Source organism: Erpetoichthys calabaricus, chromosome 4 (assembly GCF_900747795.2).
Source record: "Erpetoichthys calabaricus chromosome 4, fErpCal1.3, whole genome shotgun sequence".
Taxonomy (NCBI): domain Eukaryota; kingdom Metazoa; phylum Chordata; class Cladistia; order Polypteriformes; family Polypteridae; genus Erpetoichthys; species Erpetoichthys calabaricus.
The window spans coordinates 133,992,668-134,012,266 of record NC_041397.2 but is presented as its reverse complement, the minus strand read 5'-3'; the positions used below and the strand labels follow the sequence as shown (position 1 = coordinate 134,012,266).

Sequence of the window (19,599 nt, the reverse complement as noted above, 5' to 3'; positions counted from 1 at the left end):
GGCCTTTTTCATTAATTTTTAACTATTTAATAATTACTGTTTATGTTAATATTGTTATTTATGTTTATTCTTTATATTATTATGTATTTTGTCAGTTTTGTTCATTATTTGGTTTTTATGTGTGGATGCTTGTTTTTGGAAATCAATGAGATTTTATTTTTCCTGCAAAACATGGGCTTGCATGTGTGTTTCTTATGGGTTCCTCCTCATAAAGCTGTTGAAGAGAATGAGAAGGTAGATCATATTGCTAAAAAAGTTGCTAAAAGGTCTACTGAAGATATATGTAGATATTCCAATTAGTAAAACAGAACTAACTGACTGATGCAATCAAAATTACCTGCTTATGGCAAAACTTGCCGGAAAATGAGAATAAGAGAAAGTATTTGTACAAAGTACATAAAAATGTTAGAGAAAGGTGGGAAAAACAAGAAGCGAGAGACAAGATTAATAATTGGGCACACAAGACTTTATATTAAAGATATTTAATAGGAATGTGTCAGTCAAGATTGTGCAGGTGCTTTGATCAACTTGAAACTCTAGAACATGTAATACTTCAATGTGAAACATACAAAGAAGAAAGGAGTCAAATATAGGAATCAATTCAAGCACTGGGGCATAACAGTTTTACTCTGAAAAAGGTTATTGGATATGGAAATAACCTTAGTTCATATCATAGTATAATTTTAGGTATTTGCAATCTATAGGGCTTTTTGGAGTAATTTAGTTTAAGTGTAAAAATAAAGGGGTACATATTTTTTCCCTTCATACTGTGCACCACACTCCAGCCCAGTTTGTGGCAGTAGTGAACCATAAGTGTGTCTGCTAACTGCTGTAAATAGACAAAGAAGAAGTCCCTCTGCAGTATATCTGTATGTGCTTGGTAGCTGGCGAGTGTTTTGTTTTCTTTTTTGTTTGTTTCTACTGGACTTTTGACCTTATTGCTCTGGTTTTTGATCTCTCTTTTTGGACTGTGTATTAGGACTTTGTTTTTAACTGGATTGCTTTTTTTTAGGTAACTCCTTTTGTGTCTTTAGGAGGCGAATTCAACTGTACTGAAAATGATATGCTGGATAAGAATCACGCCAAGCCTCACCCACTGTTGGCTAGAGAGTTATATGTCCTCAAAGAGTGCCATGAGTTGCAGGATGTGTGGAGGGTTTTGAACGGGGTGATCAGACAGTACACAGGTGCGAGGTGACACTCTCTCCCTTGCCAGGCTTGACAAGTTTTATACTTTTAGCCACTATTTTAGTCTTTTTACCACCTATCTTATTGTTCCTACATGTTTCTCCAATCATTCTCTAGTTCTATGTACTGCAACCCTGGCATCTATACAGACCAAAAGTTCTCACTGGCATTTTAACAATCTTTTATGTCTTGATTCTCATTTTAAAACATGTTTTACATATTTTTGGACTCAGTGGAAAAAGAGGATCAATAAGTTCTCTTCTCTGAGGCAATGGTGGGATATTGGGAAAGCACAGATTTGCCAGTTCTGTAAACAGTACACTCTGAATGTTATGAAGAGTATGGATGAGTCCATCAAAATCATGGAGGAGGAGATACTGGAGATTGAAAACGCTTTAAGTGATGTATAATGTAATGTAATGTATAATTTCGTGTATTTTAACCAGTTTACATATCTCAACTTGTTAAAAATTTGTATACTAAATATTATTTCATATAATCAATTTACATGAACCTTTACTTCAATAATATACACATTATGTTTGTATTGCGTGAGCACCTTGCTATGTAGTTATTCCAATGAACACGTGGTATTGTCGAGCATATAGTGTCCCTATTTATACCCCACTACGCAGCAGCTGAATTTGATCACGCGTGCACATGTATAATAATAATAATAATAATAATTATAATTCCTTAAGTTTTTATAGTGCCTTTCTTACTAATCAAAGTAATTTATAAATAAATAAAATAAAATAACAGAAAGGAAGCCCCCGGACAAAAACCAGTGATCATTTAACTGCGACTCGGCAATCTTACCCCTGTACCGCCACCTCTTCCTGTTAGACACGGCGCATTATAATTTTGAGCACTACTTTTTTATTTTAAACTGTCATAAGTAAATTATATCAAAAGGTTTTTAAAAAGCCACTTTGAGGCAAAGAGATTAAGTAATTACTATTATTATTTTTTTTGTAAGTCAATCAAAAATTATGCCTATTTTTTTGTCAGATCGGAAAAAATGATTTTTGGGGTGCCGCAGAATTTTACTTACTACTTTATTTGTGCCATGAGATGAAAAAGGTTGAAAATCGCTATTTTACATATACATTGGTTTAAATATATATACACCGGTTCAAATATATATATACAGCGGTTCAGATATATATAAATCCGTTCAGTTTACTATTCTCTTCTTGTGTCAGCGCGTGCATGTGCGAGTGCTTACGCCTAAAAAAAAAAAAAAAAGTCCTGTCAAAATAAGAGACCCTTTCTCCTCCTTGACGTGAATCATCTTTAAATGAAATTATGCCAATAATGAATAATAGACATCACCGCGCTGCTTTCTATCTATGATGAACTAAAGTTTTATGGGGTGAAAAAATAATCGCCCTTGACAGATACGCTTAATCAGTAGTATGTGCGACCCACGATTTGTGAGTTTGAGTGTGTGTGTGAGCGTGTACGTGCTTGTGTGTGGTATTGTCAGTTTTACTATAAACACAGTTAAACATTTGTGAAGCGGAAATATTCTGGTCATTTTGATCCCTGATCAACATTTAAAAGAAACAGAGCAACTCCAGTGTTTTCCTCCATAACATGCTTTCAGAAAATGGGACTAAGTTCCTTGCTGAAGCAGATCGCCCCTTAATGAAATGCTTGCAATACGGAATAACACATATCACCGGGAGGCTTTCGGTCAATGATAAACCAGCGTCTCATGAGGTGAAAAAATGAGAAGTACTGCGGTTGCGATCAATGCTTTCTGGTAACTCAGCTTTTGAGAAGAATCTGTCATGGGTGGGACAAGAGGGAGCGAGTGAGGCGGGTACAATGAGCCGGGGAGGGACGGAGCGAGGCAAAGAGGCGGGTATCTGTGCGAGTGTTTTAAATAATGAAAAGAAAAAAAGTGCTTTGAAATCGAGGACCCCCAACCATGAGGGCTTACGAAACAAAACGCGACAGACAGGCATATGCAACTTGTATAAAATATGCACAATAATTACAACGGTGTTGAAGCAATGATGAAGTGAAAGGGAAATGCTAAACATTGGTGGCCGAGTTGTGCCTGCCCGTAAATCCCAACCAATGTATATATCTGAACGGATCTATCTGAACCAATATATAAATTTGAACGGATGTATCTGAACTGATGTATATATCTAAACCAATCTATTTAAACCAACATATTATATTATATATATATATATATATATATATATAAACCAATGTATATCAACCAATATATATATCTCAACCAATGTATATATTTGAACGGATGTATTCAAACCAATGTATATATCTGAATGGATGTATCTCAACCAATGTATATATATCAGAACGGATCTATGCAAACAAATTTATATATATCTCAACCAATGTATCTAAACCAATGTATATATTTGACCGGATGTATTCAAACCGATGTATATATCTCAACCAATGTATCCCAACCAATGTATATATGTGAACCGATATATATATCTGAACGGATGTATTAAAGCCAATGTATATATTCAAACCAATGTATCCGAACCGATATATATGACTGAACCAATGTATATATTTACGAACCAATCTTTTTTTCCTGAACGGCCCCTTATAATATATATATATATATATATATATATATATATATATATATATATATATATATATATATACATATTAATAAAAGGCAAAGCCCTCACTGACTCACTGACTGACTGACTGACTGATTGACTGACTGACTGACTGACTCACTCATCACTAATTCTCGAACTTCCCGTGTAGGTGGAAGGCTGAAATTTGGCAGGCTCATTCCTTACAGCTTACTTACAAAAGTTAGGCAGGTTTCATTTCGAAATTCTACGCGTAATGGTCATAACTGGAACATATTTTTTGTCCATATACTGTAATGGAGGAGGCGGAGTCACGTATCGCGTCATCACGCCTCCTACGTAATCACGTGAACTAAAAACAAGGAAGAGATTTACAGCACGAGTCAAACGCGGGAACGAAGGTAAATGACGTTAATTTTTGACTGTCTTTTAATACTGTGTAAGCATACATATTAACACATGTGCAATTAAACGTGTGCATTTACGGGGTGATTTCTCAGGCTTAAAAGCTCGCCTTTTATCAAACGCGGGAACAAAGGTAACTGACGTTGTTCACTGTCTTTTAATACTGTGTAACCATACATATTAACACGTGCAATTAAACGTGTGCATTTATGGGGTGATTTCTCAGGCTTAAAAGCTCGCCTTTTACTAAAAAGGTAAATGCAAAACTATTTTCAATCAGTTTATTGAAACGCTCCCGTTAACACTAGAATTACCAGAGCCTACGAAAAAACTCGTATATCCGGCCCACCTTAAATCGCTTCTTAAATCCAAATAAACAGGGAAGCCACGTGTACTGAAAGAAAAAAAGAACAACATGTGCATTGTCCCTGACTCTGTAAGTAAGATCGGGGGAGGGGTGATGTTAGAGCGCCTGCGCTTATTCAGTGCAGCTGGGACAACGCACATGTTGTTCTTTTTTTCTTTCAGTACACGTGGCTTCCCTGTTTATTTCTATATCTAGTGACTTCTCTGCCTGTCTGTCTCTCTATTACGCAGTGCTCTGTCTGTCTGTGTGTTATGGATCTTAAAAATAAGTTATAAGGACAGTTGTTCCTGTTAATTGCAGTCTCAATTGTTAAAAAAATATTTGAAAAGGAGCATCCCACATGAAAATATAACGATCTCAGTAACTGACAGTGCATACCAATGTATAAATTTTATTCCGTTTGAGGTTTAAAAGAAAAGAAAAAAAAAGCAACACTTCTTCCCCAGCGGGGAATCGAACTCAGGTCTGTGAGGCAAGGAAAAGCTGCTCTGTGTTAAGAGGCATATCTTAACACGCTACACCACAGAAGCTGTTGAATCATTCTTGAAGCTTTTGTGAAAGTGTTTATTTGATCTTTGGAACTTGGGCTTTATATATTCTATAGTTTATGCCTACTACATTTTGTAACATTTATTACTAAAATATGAAAAAGTTTCTGTTTTAACAATGTGTTTACACAGATTACTTTAGAATAATGATCTGTTATTTCCACTGTAAAACTCCACTTCACTCCCACATAATCAATCAAGTCGTGAGCTGGGAAAACTTCGCTCACGTTCTAAGTTGGTGGGGGGATGGAATAGCCGGCTGCTGGCAGCTTGTCTTTTATCAGCACATTTAGAGGACAAAGGATGCTGGCGGAGAGGTGTGAACGGATTTAAGAAGCGATTTAAGGTGGGCCGGATATACGAGTTTTTTCGTAGGCTCTGGTAATTCTAGTCTTAAGGATTGCAATAACATATTCGCGAGATAAAAGAACGAAGTAGGGGGAAATGAAGGAAGAGCCGCGAACAGCGAAGAGCAAAAAATTAATTAAACAATTGAGAAGGGAGCGAGTGAAGCATACAAGCATGTTCATAAGGGAAACAAAGCACGGTGTAAAACGTAAGTTTAAATTAAGTTTATAGAAACGCTCCCGCTGCGGATTGCAATAACATATTCGCGAGATAAAAGTTTACTGAGAAGACACGAGGTATAAACGAACCACACGCCGTGGCGCAACGTTAGGGGCAACAGTTTCAACCATTCTATGATCTGCTTCTCGCAACTGAAAGACGGCACATGGCGGAAGTTAGCCGACTTGCTGACCGCAACGTTAGGGGCTTCAACTCTGGCGCTGACGCCACATCTCAGTGCCAACAGTTTGCAGACTCTACTTAAAAGACCCGCCCTCCACACTGGACAGTTAAAAAGACCAATCAAACTAACGATGACATCAAGTATTACCCAATCAAAAGTAGGAAAGGAGGCATCTTCATAAAATGCGTGTGGGATGATTTGCATGAGACGCTGCTTTAAAAAAAATGATAAAAAAAATACGGGACAAATCCCGTCCCGTATTGATTCAAAACGGGACGCGCAATTTCATTCTCAATTGCGGCACGATTCCGTATTTTAAAGGACGGGTGGCAACCCTACAGTGCCAGGTAACCACCCATACAATCAGATTGTGATTCAGACTAGGAATGCAATGAATGTAATTACCCCGATCTACATACAAGGCGAAAGTCTTGCAACATTCAAAGATGATGGTTTGGGATAAGTACACCATACAACATAAAAGAGCTTATGAAGCCTTGAATCGAAAAAAGCAAGATCTCAGAGATAGTAAAAAAAAATAGGAGGTAATGTCGTTTTACTCGCTGTAGATTTTAGTCAAACATTACCAGTTATTCCACGAGGGAGACCAGCAGATGAACTCAACGCGTGTTTAAAATCGATGCTTCTCCCACGCTCGGTTATATGTCGCGTGTTCTCGGGTAGGTACACCAAAAAATGTATACATTTAAGCATGTAATGGTCAAACAAAAAATGAGGTATACCCGAAGGCACTGCAGTAGTACTTAATCTAACTTTACTTCTTAAATGTTAATGTTTTACTGTTTAATAATTTATACGCTTCTTATATGTTGTTCAAATTCTTTTATGAAAATACCAGTGACAGCGCAATGCACGATAACATGGAGTGAATACACCATACGCATCCGCCCACGGCCGCCCTGGTGTGCGCAGATAGGAGTTGATTCTAAAATAAAATAAAATAAAGATAAAAAGAGTAATACAATCATCACCCATAAAGCGGATAGTAGACGTGACGTACTATATGTGTACCAGATTTCAAGTCAATAGGTGAAACGGTTTGCGAGCTACAGGGGATTTAAAATCCTGGACAGACACACAAATTGCCACGGTAGCAAATTACAGAAGAAGATTTTACTGTTTAATAATTTATATTTATATGAAATGTGCTTCTTATATATTACTTCATATTCTCATATGATAATGATGTTAATGTTTATATTGATTTCTATGTTATTGAAACTGCATGTATGTGTGTATATGTATGTATATATATATATATATATATATGTATGTATATATATATATATATATATATATATATATATATATATATATATGTATATATATATATATATATATATATATACTAGCAAAATACCCGTGCTTCGCAGCGGAGAAGTAGTGTGTTAAAGAGGTTATGAAAAAAAAAGGAAACATTTTAAAAATAACGTAACATGATTGTCAATGTAATTGTGTTGTCATTGTTATAAGTGTTGCTGTCTTTTATATATATATATATTATATATATAATATACACACACACATAAACATTTATATACATATACATATATATACATATCTACATATACACATCTACATATATATACACACATACATAAACACACACATAAGACTTATTGACTGAAACGGGCTTTCACGAAAAAAGTTAGGCTTTGCTACAGGATACACCCTCCACAAGTTAACCAAGTAAAAATAAAATATATATTTCTGTTTTATTTAAACCTTTTAAGTTCGTATGCATAGCCCCATTTGGCTGTTTAATTTTTTTTTTCTTTCTTCAGTAATATTTAATCTCCTTAAAGAAAAAGAACATATCCATTTTACTTTTTTTGTATCTCTGTAGTAATATTTTAGTGTAAAAGAATAACCAGTATTTAAACCTTTTATGTTACTTTATACATTTATTTTACACAATGTTGAAAAATTAATAAGAAAGCTACATATTTTGGCAGCTGCTGCTTTCATTTTCAATGAAATGAAAAAAGCTCTCCAAGAGAAAACGTCAATGAAGAAGAAACAGTTTGCACTATCTAAAAATCAGAAACCCTCATTTATAAAAGTTTGCTGCAGATGACTTAACTGAAAATAAATGAATAGTTCCTATGTGTATAATACATATTTATCTATTTTACTTATGCCTTTATTCCACCAACTTACAACATCTGAGGTACAATTTGTTACATTACTTTTGTTTTTTGCAGCACAGGCAGGTGAAGTGACTTCCTCAGGGTCACACAGTGGTGTCAGTACCAGGATTTGAACTGACAAGCTCCGGGTTTGCTGAAATATTACTGAAGAAAGAAAAAAAAACGAAAACGGGCAAATGGGGCTATGCATACAAATGTCCATCCGTCCATTATCCAACCTGCCATATCCTAAATACAGGAGCCAATAAGTAGATATGTATATTTACAGTATATATATATATATATATATATATATATATATATATATATATATACAGTATATATATATATATATATATATACAGTATATATATATATATATATATATATACAGTATATATATATATATATACAGTATGTATATATATATATATATATATATATATATATATATATATATATATATATATATATATATATATATATGTATACAGTATATATATATATATATATATATATATATATATATATATATATATACAGTATATATATATATAGCAAAATACCCGCGCTTCGCAGCGGAGAAGTAGTGTGTTAAAGAGGTTATGTAAACATATATATACATAAACATATGTACTTATATACATATCTACATATACACATATCTATATATATATATTATATATATACACATATACAAATTTTCATATCTACATATATATATATATATATATATATATATATATAGATATAAATATAGACATACATATATACATACATTCATTCACACTCATATATACAGAGCAAAATACTCGCGCTTCGCAACGGCGAAGTACTGCTTTAAAATTTTAAATAATAAACTGAGGGAAATTATACCAATAATTATTTGTTAAGGATCTCTTTGTATACCATGTTGTCAGTTCGCCCCTCCGGTTGTAATATGACCAAGTTGTGCGCTGAGCTTACTCTTGAGCATGCAACGTATACTTGGCCATGTGAAAAGCAAATCAAGAACAGCAAGACCGCGCCAGCTGCGGAGCTCAGCTTGGAGCGAAATGAAGTGAATGAAATGAGGTGAATGGGAGGGGAGATGATCACGTGACTCCAACACCCGCCTTAACTCTCCATCCCTCCACAAACACACAAAAACAGTCTCTCGGATCCCAACTCTCCTTTATATATATAGATAAATAGCAAAATACCCGCGCTTTGCAGCGGAGAAGTAGTGTGTTAAAGAGGTTATGAAAAAGAAAAGGAAACATTTTAAAAATAACGTAACATGATTGTCAATGTAATTGTGTTGTCATTGTTATGAGTGTTGCTGTCTTTTATATATATATAAAATACACACACACACATATAAACATATACATATATACATATATATACATATCTACATATATATATACATATACACATCCACATATCAACATATATATATATACACATACATACACACACACACATATATATACACACATACAGATATATATATATATATAGCAAAATACCTGCGCTTCGCAGCGGAGAAGTAGTGTGTTAAAGAGGTTATGAAAAAAAAAAAAGGAAACATTTTAAAAATAACGTAACATGATTGTCAATGTAATTGTGTTGTCATTGTTATAAGTGTTGCTGTCTTTTATATATATAATATGCACACACACACACACACACATAAACATATATATACATATACATATATATATACATATCTACATATACACATATCTACATATACATACGTATATACACATCCACATAAACATATATATACATATACAAATTTACATATCTACATATATATATATATATATATACTGTGTATATATATATATATACTGTATATATATATATATATATATACTGTATATATATATATATATATATATATATACTGTATATATATATATATATATATATATATATATATATATATATATATATATATATTATACTGTATGTATATATATATATATATATATATATATATATATATATATATATTGTAGCAGTAGATGCTCGTGTCCACCTCTCGAACCCTCAGGTACCACTCTGATGACCAGGTGAATGTATAATAATATTTTATTATAATACTATACTGTGCACAAAGCACTCTCCACACCACACTCATTAACTACAATACTCTCAATAAACAATCCTCCACTCCCAGACACGTCGCCACCCTACCTCCCAGCTCAGCTCAGTGTCTGGGCTTACCCATAGTCCTTTTATAGCCCCTGACCCGGAAGTGGCTCCAAGCCAAACCCACAAGTCCGTTTTCCTTCCGGGTCAGGGCAAAGTCCTTTTCTTCATCCCGGGAGCACATCGCTTCTTCCAGTCACGTGACTGGGATGCACTCCCGGGTTATAGGGCATGCCAGAGCCCACTAGCCCCCCTACAGCGACTCCTGGCGGCCCCCAAGGTATCCAGCAGGGCTGTGTCAAAACACTACAAAGTCCATAAGGCCCTGCTGGAACTCGGGGCACAAATATGCTGTCCGGAGGGCTCCTCCTAGCGGCCTGGGGGTGATGACCGGAGTCCATAGCCGGTCGTCTGTCACAATATATATATATATATATATATATACTGTATATATACATATCTACTTATTGGCTCCTGTATTTAGGATATGGCAGGTTGGATAATGGACGGATGGACATTTGTATGCATAGCCCCATTTGCCCGTTTTCGTTTTTTTTCTTTCTTCAGTAATATTTCAGCAAACCCGGAGCTTGTCAGTTCAAATCCTGGTACTGACACCACTGTGTGACCCTGAGGAAGTCACTTCACCTGCCTGTGCTGCAAAAAACAAAAGTAATGTAACAAATTGTACCTCAGATGTTGTAAGTTGGTGGAATAAAGGCATAAGTAAAATAGATAAATATGTATTATACACATAGGAACTATTCATTTATTTTCAGTTAAGTCATCTGCAGCAAACTTTTATAAATGAGGGTTTCTGATTTTTAGATAGTGCAAACTGTTTCTTCTTCATTGACGTTTTCTCTTGGAGAGCTTTTTTCATTTCATTGAAAATGAAAGCAGCAGCTGCCAAAATATGTAGCTTTCTTATTAATTTTTCAACATTGTGTAAAATAAATGTATAAAGTAACATAAAAGGTTTAAATACTGGTTATTCTTTTACACTAAAATATTACTACAGAGATACAAAAAAAGTAAAATGGATATGTCTTTTTCTTTAAGGAGATTAAATATTACTGAAGAAAGAAAAAAAAAAATTAAACAGCCAAATGGGGCTATGCATACGAACTTAAAAGGTTTAAATAAAACAGAAATATATATTTTATTTTTACTTGGTTAACTTGTGGAGGGTGTATCCTGTAGCAAAGCCCTAACTTTTTTCGTGAAAGCCCGTTCAGTCAATAAGTCTTATGTGTGTGTTTATGTATGTGTGTATATATATGTAGATGTGTATATGTAGATATGTATATATATGTATATGTATATAAATGTTTATGTGTGTGTGTATATTATATATATATATATATATATATATATATATATATATATATATATATAAAAGACAGCAACACTTATAACAATGACAACACAATTACATTGACAATCATGTTACGTTATTTTTAAAATGTTTCCTTTTTTTTCATAACCTCTTTAACACACTACTTCTCCGCTGCGAAGCGCGGGTATTTTGTTAGTATATATATATATATATATATATATATATATATATATATATATATATATATATATATATATATATATATATATACACACACATGCACACACACTATTTTGTTATTGAAGTGTTTATTCAATATGACAAAATAATCGGCTTTATTATTAATCATAATTCTTTATAATTAGTCTTGATTATAACTAGTATATGCTTTATATATATATATATATATATATATATATATATATATATATATATATATATATATATACAGTACATATATGCACACATATACACACAATATTCTTTTTCTGCCAAAGGCAATTATCCATCCATCCATCCATTTTCCAACCCGCTGAATCCGAACACAGGGTCACGGGGGTCTGCTGGAGCCAATCCCAGCCAACACAGGGCAGGAAACAAGCCTGGGCAGGGTGCCAACCCACCGCAGCAAAGACAATTAATTCTGAGATATTATAGAAAATTAAAATAGAACAGGTACATGGAAACAGGGATGTTATACCACAGTTTATATCTTACCTTCAATGTGGTCGGTGCTGCTCCTTTGTTTCCCAAAGGAACATAAAGGTGAGCTTTGGTAGCCAGGAGAATGTGGAGGGGAACCAATAGGAGACAGAGGCGGTGACCATGGTTCCTATAATTTAAAATATACACAAATATAAAACTTATATACTTTGACTAAAACAGATATTATGCAGTAATTAAGGAACTGAATATTTTTGTTAATATTTAAAAAATATTTCCCAATAAAACATTTTATGTACTATAAATGTACCATACTAATTAACTGAGCTGTGAGATTTAAATAATACACTTTGAATATAAATAATATCAAAATATAACCACTCATCTCTTTTCTTAACCCACTCATCCAGGGCAGCATTACAGGGAAGTAGGAATCTATCCCAGCAATTATTGGGCAAATGGCAGGAACAACACCTGGACAGGGTACTAGTCAATCACAAGGTAAACATACATACACACATACACACGTGCACACACACTAGGTCCAATTTAGCAACCACCTAACTTGCATGTCTTTACATTGTGTTAGGAATCCTGAGAATTTGCAGGAAACCCACATAGACAAAGGGTGACCATGTAAACTCCATGCAGGGAACACCTGAGATGCAAACTCCAGTCTCTTTAATGCAAGGCAGCAGAGTTACCACTGTTCAACCTTCTCCAAGACATTAACAAACATATTAAATACCATGGTTAATGCCAGGTTGCCATGTCTACTTAGTAGATTTTGTGTTTTCTCCCAATTTTTCTATGACTTTTTCCAGCAATTTCTGCTTTTTACTTCTTTCCACAGTTAAAAAAAATGCAGTCAGGCCAACACATGTCCTTCAATAGACTACCCATTGCCTATGCTACCAGTAACCCTGAAGCCAAAGTGTGGGTATAAAAACGAATTAGAGTATACTGTAATTATAAACTTTATTTATCTGTGATCTGTGTATGTATTTATAGCATATACCTTTTAATTTACTGGAATAAAAATTCAATATGACAGTTATTCTGAATGAAAAGAAGATAATAAATAAGAGGCTGGTCCTGGAAATACTTTGCTCCCTGGTTAGGTCTGCATTGGATTCCCTCTAATTTGCCTACCAGGAGAGGACTGGGGTTGAAGATACCATCATCTACCTACCTACCTGTGCCTACAGTCACCTAGACAAGCCAGAAAGAATTTTTAGGATTATATTCTTTGATTTCTCATGTGTTTTTAACGCAATCCAGCCAGCCAGACTGGTGTGTAAGCTGTCTGCAATGCAGGTGAATGCTCCCTTAGTGTTGTGGATCATGATCTATCTGACAGGAAAGCCACAGCAAGTGTGGCTACAGTGCTGTGTGTCTGACACTTTGCTGTGTAGTACCGGTGCTCCACAAATGACAGTTCTGTCACCGTTTCTTTTCACCTTGTACACTATGGATTTTAGCTACAACACAGATGGCTGCCCTCTGCAGAAATTCTCTGATAACTCTGCAATAGTGGGAAGTATCAGGCATGGTGACGAAATGGAATATAGGAGAGTTGTGGACAGTTTTGTTGATTGGTGTGAGCTGAATCAGCTGCAGGCCAACATCAGTAAAACTAAAGAACTGCACATGGATTTGAAAAGAACATAATCTCCAGTTACTCCCCTGTATATTGGTGATGTGAAAGTGAAGACTGTTCAGGACTACAAGTATCTGGGGGTGCATAAGAATACAGTAGTAAGTTAGACTGGTCTAAGAACTCACTGGCCATATATAAGAAGGGTGAATGTAAGCTGTATTTCCTACACAGACTCAGATCCTTTAGGGTCTGTAAAACGATGCTGCCATTTTTTTCACTGTGGCATGCTGGAGGGGGAGTGCAGCATGAAGGTGGCAAACATTAAAAATCTTAACAAACTAATTCAGAAGGCTAACTCTGTGGTAGGAGAGAAACTGGACAGCTTGGAAACTGTGGTGGATCAGAGAATGTTGTCTAGACTTCAGTCTATAATTGAAAATGCTAATCACCCACTTCATTGTGATGTGGCTGGACAAAAGAAAGTTTTCAGCAGTAGACTAACTGCATAAAGTGCTCCACTGAACGTCACAGAAAATACTTCCCACAGCTATCAGACTCTATAGCTCCTCTTCAAGTCACTTGTCCGCACAATAAGCTGTTCCCTATCCTTAATGGATCTCCCACTACATTTTTCAACTACTTGGATGTGCAATAACTCGTCTAGTCTTCTCATGTGAAAAACTTTTTTTGGTTTTCAGAATGTGTAATGTTTCTCTCATATGTATATATATTATTAGGTGAAATACTTCCAGCTCAGTGTGCTGTTTAGTAAACTAATGATTTTGTAAAAGACTCAGATGTACAGTGATCCCTCGCTATATCGCGCTTCGCCTTTCGCGGCTTCACTCCATCGCGGATTTTATATGTAAGCATATTTAAATATATATCGCGGATTTTTTCGCTGCTTCGCGGGTTTCTGCAGACAATGGGTCTTTTAATTTATGGTACATGCTTCCTCAGTTGGTTTGCCCAGTTGATTTCATACAAGGGACGCTATTGGCAGATGGCTGAGAAGCTACCCAACTTACTTTCTCTCTCTCTCTCTCTTGCGCTGACGTAGGGGGGTGTGAGCAGGGGGGCTGTGTGCAGCTGCTTCCTGAAGGACATGCTGCACGGTGCTTCGCATACTTAAAAGCTCAAAGAGCACGTATTGATTTTTGACTTTGTTTTTCTGTGGCTCTGTCTCTGTCTCTTCCTGCTCCTGACAGAGGGGGTGTGAGCTGCCGCCTTCAACAGCTTTGTACCGGCGGTGCTTCGCATACTTAAAAGCCAAAAAGCCCTATTGATTTTTTTTTTTGACTGCTTGCTTTGTTCTCACAGTTTAAACTTTTGAAAAAGAGACAAATGTTTGTTTGCTGTGTTTGAATAACGTTCCTGTCTCTCTACAACCTCCTGTGTTTCTGCGCAAATCTGTGACCCAAGCATGACAATATAAAAATAACCATATAAACATATGGTTTCTACTTCGCGGATTTTCCTATTTCGCGGGTGGCTCTGGAACGCAACCCCCGCGATGGAGGAGGGATTACTGTATATCATCTATTATATTTATTTCACTGCATACCTGTAGAGCAGTGTTTCCCGACCTTTCTTCTGTGGTGGAACACTTTCTGTAACCAAAAACAACTCAAGGCACACCACTATTTTACTAACCACAAACTCTTTATATTTCATACATCTGCTCAACTGTCCGAAAGGGTGGGACTACAAGAGAAGCCCATACAAAAAGCTGTTCCAAGATCAGCATTCACAAACACAGCAACTAGTGAGTACTTTGGTGGCATCTCCTTGCTGCTATAAATCGGCCAGGTTCCTAGAAACCATGTAATTCTGGCACTTCAATCAATTAGTGGCTAAGCGATGTTCTCTTTCCTCAGCAGTTTCATTTTGCCGACATGCTCACCACCGTTTTCTGTCAGCGGGTAAGCGAGTTTCTTTCTCTGTGGAAGTTTTTGTTTTGCTGATGTGCTCGAATCGCTTGTGTATTAGCGGCTAAGCAAGTTTCTCTTTTCTCGCCGGTTTCACTTTGGCGACAGAGTCGATTTCTTTTGAGCTTCATGCTGTAGCCTCGCACTTCCGGGCCAGATAGACAGACACACACACACTTCCATACGTAGACGTTATATGTAAGATTTTTACTTTATATGATTATTTTTTACATTTGGTCTTCGTGTTACTTGTGCCTTTGTCTATCTGTATAGTTGTAAAACAAGTAACTTCCTTCTGGATTAATAAAGTTTTTCTGATTCTGATTAATAAAAATGTGGAGCCTCTGTTGAATGATAAAAATAGAACAAGGCTTCAGTAGGCACTTATTGGATAACTACTAAATCAGAATAAAATTTTACAGCCACTGAATTAATTCTTGCTAACAATATAGGGTGCTTGTTATGGCATTTTTCTTTAATAATGGCAGTTTCGTCTAATTTAATCCACATACATAAAAATATGTATTTTATAGGTATGCAAGTATGTGATTTATGGCTATATTTCAAACCTAACTTTTCTATGGTAAATTCATAGATAAAACTATTGTAAGTAGAAGGAGCCTTTTCAATTGGATCCCCAAAACCTTGGAATAATTTACTCATGTATAAGCTGCTGAGACTGATATTATATGTACATCTTTCACTATCCAGTATTACGAAGTCACTGACATTTTGATAAAATAACACTACTGACACTGGAGCTGGACCTTAGAGTTCATGGACATGACATCAGAACTTTGTCTTACTTTGCCTGGTTTTTCAATGTTTATGAGATGTAGTGCATTGTTGGAGTGTATAGGTAAGATCTGGGTAAAAAGATGGCTGAGGGTAGGTAGAGTCTGTGTTTTCTCTTTCTCTAATGTTCTTAGATTAATACATTCATATCTTTGAATTGAATTCATAGTATCCAGGTGCAACAAGAACTTAATTTCTATTAAAATTTAATAGGCATATACAGTATTGTGACGTACTGTAATTAATGTTTTCTGTTTACTCTGTTTAGGGAAGGCTCCGAGTTTTTATAAACACGTAGAAAGAATGAAGGTGCGTGCGCAGGGGGAGGGAGGAGACAGGAAGGAAGGGGGTGTGGAGGACGTGTGTCTAGTGACCCTAAAAAAACACAGCAGGTTGGGGAAGTTTTTATGGCTGTTCTGCCCAGTTCTTGTTTAATAAACTCAGCATTTTTGAAGCACCACGGTTTCCAGCACTTGTATTGTGTCTCACCGTCCTTAGTCGCTACAGTATTATATTCTGGACTTGGGACAGACCACTGGCCGGATGGAAGGTTAAGGGGCTTTCCAAGAGTTAGGATGTACCACTGCCAGGAGGCCAAGGAGCTGTCTGGAAGGTGGGAAGGATTCAAGCATGAAAATATGTATGCACTAAAAAACAGGAAAATGCGTACAGCAAAAAGATCTGACTTATAAAACCACACATTTGTATGCAATTTACCCTTTATAAATCATAATCATCTTGTACAAAAAAAAAAAAAAAAATTGGGACTTCAACATTGAGAAAGGAGCTAAAGAAAGCTGCACAAAAATTTTTAAACTACCCAAATCATAACAAATGAAGCTTGATTCTAACAGGATATGGTATGCCCCCCTTCAAGAATATTCTAAAATTAAGGAAAACAGATGGATGGGTGAATGGACTGGTGGTTGGAAGAATCTGTTGGCCTATTACAAATTTACCTTGTATGCAGTACTCTTTCATTTTTGATGGGAAGGGTGTGCTTAAAGAACTTAGCAGCCAGCTGTATGTAAAAGAAATATCTTTTAGCAAACCCATACACTACAGATTGGGAAAGTGTTGACACCCTTGGGAGACAGAAAGACAGGATGAGTTGAGAGGGTAGGAGACAGGATGTGAGAAAATGTAAAAATAAATAATACCAAAAATTAGAGATATTTTTGCAAGCTTTCACACATAGTATTTACTTACTATAGTACATTTGTATTTAAGAATTTAGCTTTTGTTTTTCCTTTTTATCTTGTTTTATAACAATATTGCACTAACCACTTAAGATATATTTCAGTTGCTCGATTGTAAACGGCTGATGTTGTCACTTACTAAATCTTTACATTAAGAACATTAATATGGTTTTGAACTGAACAGGCCATTCAGCCCATTAATCCATTGCTATAGCTCCCTGTTACTGCACATATAAATTTGGTTCCTTAGTGTCTTTACAAATAAACGACTGTACACTATAATATAAATGTATAATTTGCAAGACAAAGGTTTGTGGCAGTAAAGAAACAAGTAATAATAATAATAATAATAAGTCAATGTATGTGTGTATGTATGTATGTTCCAGCATCACTTCCAAACGGCTGGAGCGATTTTCATGAAACTTCGTACACATGTTTCTTATTGGTCGACTAAAAATACTGTAGGGTGAAATAAACCCTAACCCACACCCTTCTTTGATCTTGCGGTCTTGTATGCATGTTATCATCCCGTTGACACTTGGAACGAACACCAGAGAGCGAACTGGAGGTGACTGCCAGCATTCTTTAGGTTTGAGCACCACCGCACCCCTGTTGCTTTTGAAATTAGTTGGCTGGTTCCGAGCATCAACTGGATGACAACATACATAAAAGACTGCAAGACAAGCACGTTAGTGAGTCTTCATTGTTTGTTAATTTATTTTTATAGTTGTGTTTTTTTTATTATATTTTTCTCAAACAATTAAAAAAAACACTCTATTTTCCTCCCAGGCAATGCTGGGTATTTCAGCTAGTAATAATAATAATAATAATAATAATAATAATACATTTTATTTATAAGCCCCTTTCAAGGTACCCAAGGCCACTGTACAACAATACACATAAAATCAAACAATCTAATGTATAAACAAACTTAAGAAGAACAAAAGGCAATATTAAAAAGATAGGTTTTAAGTCTAAATTTAAAAACAGAAAATGAGGTACATGCATGGAGCTCCAAAGGCAGGGTATTCCATGGCCATGGCCCTGATACATTAAAAGCCCTGTCGTCCATAGTGCATAGGCTGCATAATGGAATGTTTAATAGCAAAAAGTCAGAAGAACAAAGTAAACATGATGGAGTATATGGACAGATTAAAGAAGACAAGTAAGGCGGATCTAGTCCATGAAGACCCTTAAAAAATAAAAGAAGTTTATATTGAATACGGAAGGGAACAGATAGCCAAAGCAATTTTAGAAGTGTAGGAGTAATATGCTCCCAGGGTTTTAAGTGGGTAACCACTCTTGCTGCCAAATAATGCTGCTGCTGTGCATATTGCCATTTATTTAGACTCCGAGATTTGGTGGTAAATGATAGAATGGGAAGTTAGCTACCATATACTGAATTCAGAAAGTATTCAGGCCTCTTCACCTTCTGTACACCTTACTGCTTTCTCAGTCCAACTTTAGAATCTTCTAAATTTAAAAAGCAGGAATACACTTTTTGGAACACGAAAAGGGTGTTCAAAATTTTCCATTTGAAGAGAAAAATGTTACTTTGTTAATGATAAAAAGGCACACAATCATGGGAATAAACAAAATCCTTAGTTATTTACATTTCAATGGGACACACATATGCTTAAACCACTACTGATAAAAAAAATTTACAGTTGTAAACAAAAAAGCACAAGAAAATGATCCCATATAAAACATAGGTGAGTTGCAAAGTGACACACTGGTTTGCACTGCTGCCTAATAGGTCCAGCATTATAGAATTAAATGCAACACCTGGTCATTGTCTGTGTGGAGTTTTCATGTTCTTCCCATGTGTGCATATGGTTTCCTCCATGTACTCTGGTTTCCTTCCTATATATCCAGAGTTAGGCATGTTAGGTAACTGGCAATCCCATGTTGGCTGTGCATGGAA

The 19,599-nt window shown here is 35.5% G+C and overlaps 1 protein-coding gene across 1 annotated transcript in view; it reads right to left on the bottom strand.

The window, feature by feature from the left end:
• Window positions 1-19,599, bottom strand: part of reps2 (RALBP1 associated Eps domain containing 2) — a 241,800-nt gene that overhangs the window by 160,091 nt on the left and 62,110 nt on the right. Inside the window, 1 exon segment of the mRNA XM_028799808.2 lies at window positions 12,208-12,322. Coding sequence (XP_028655641.1) covers window positions 12,208-12,322 — 115 coding nt within the window.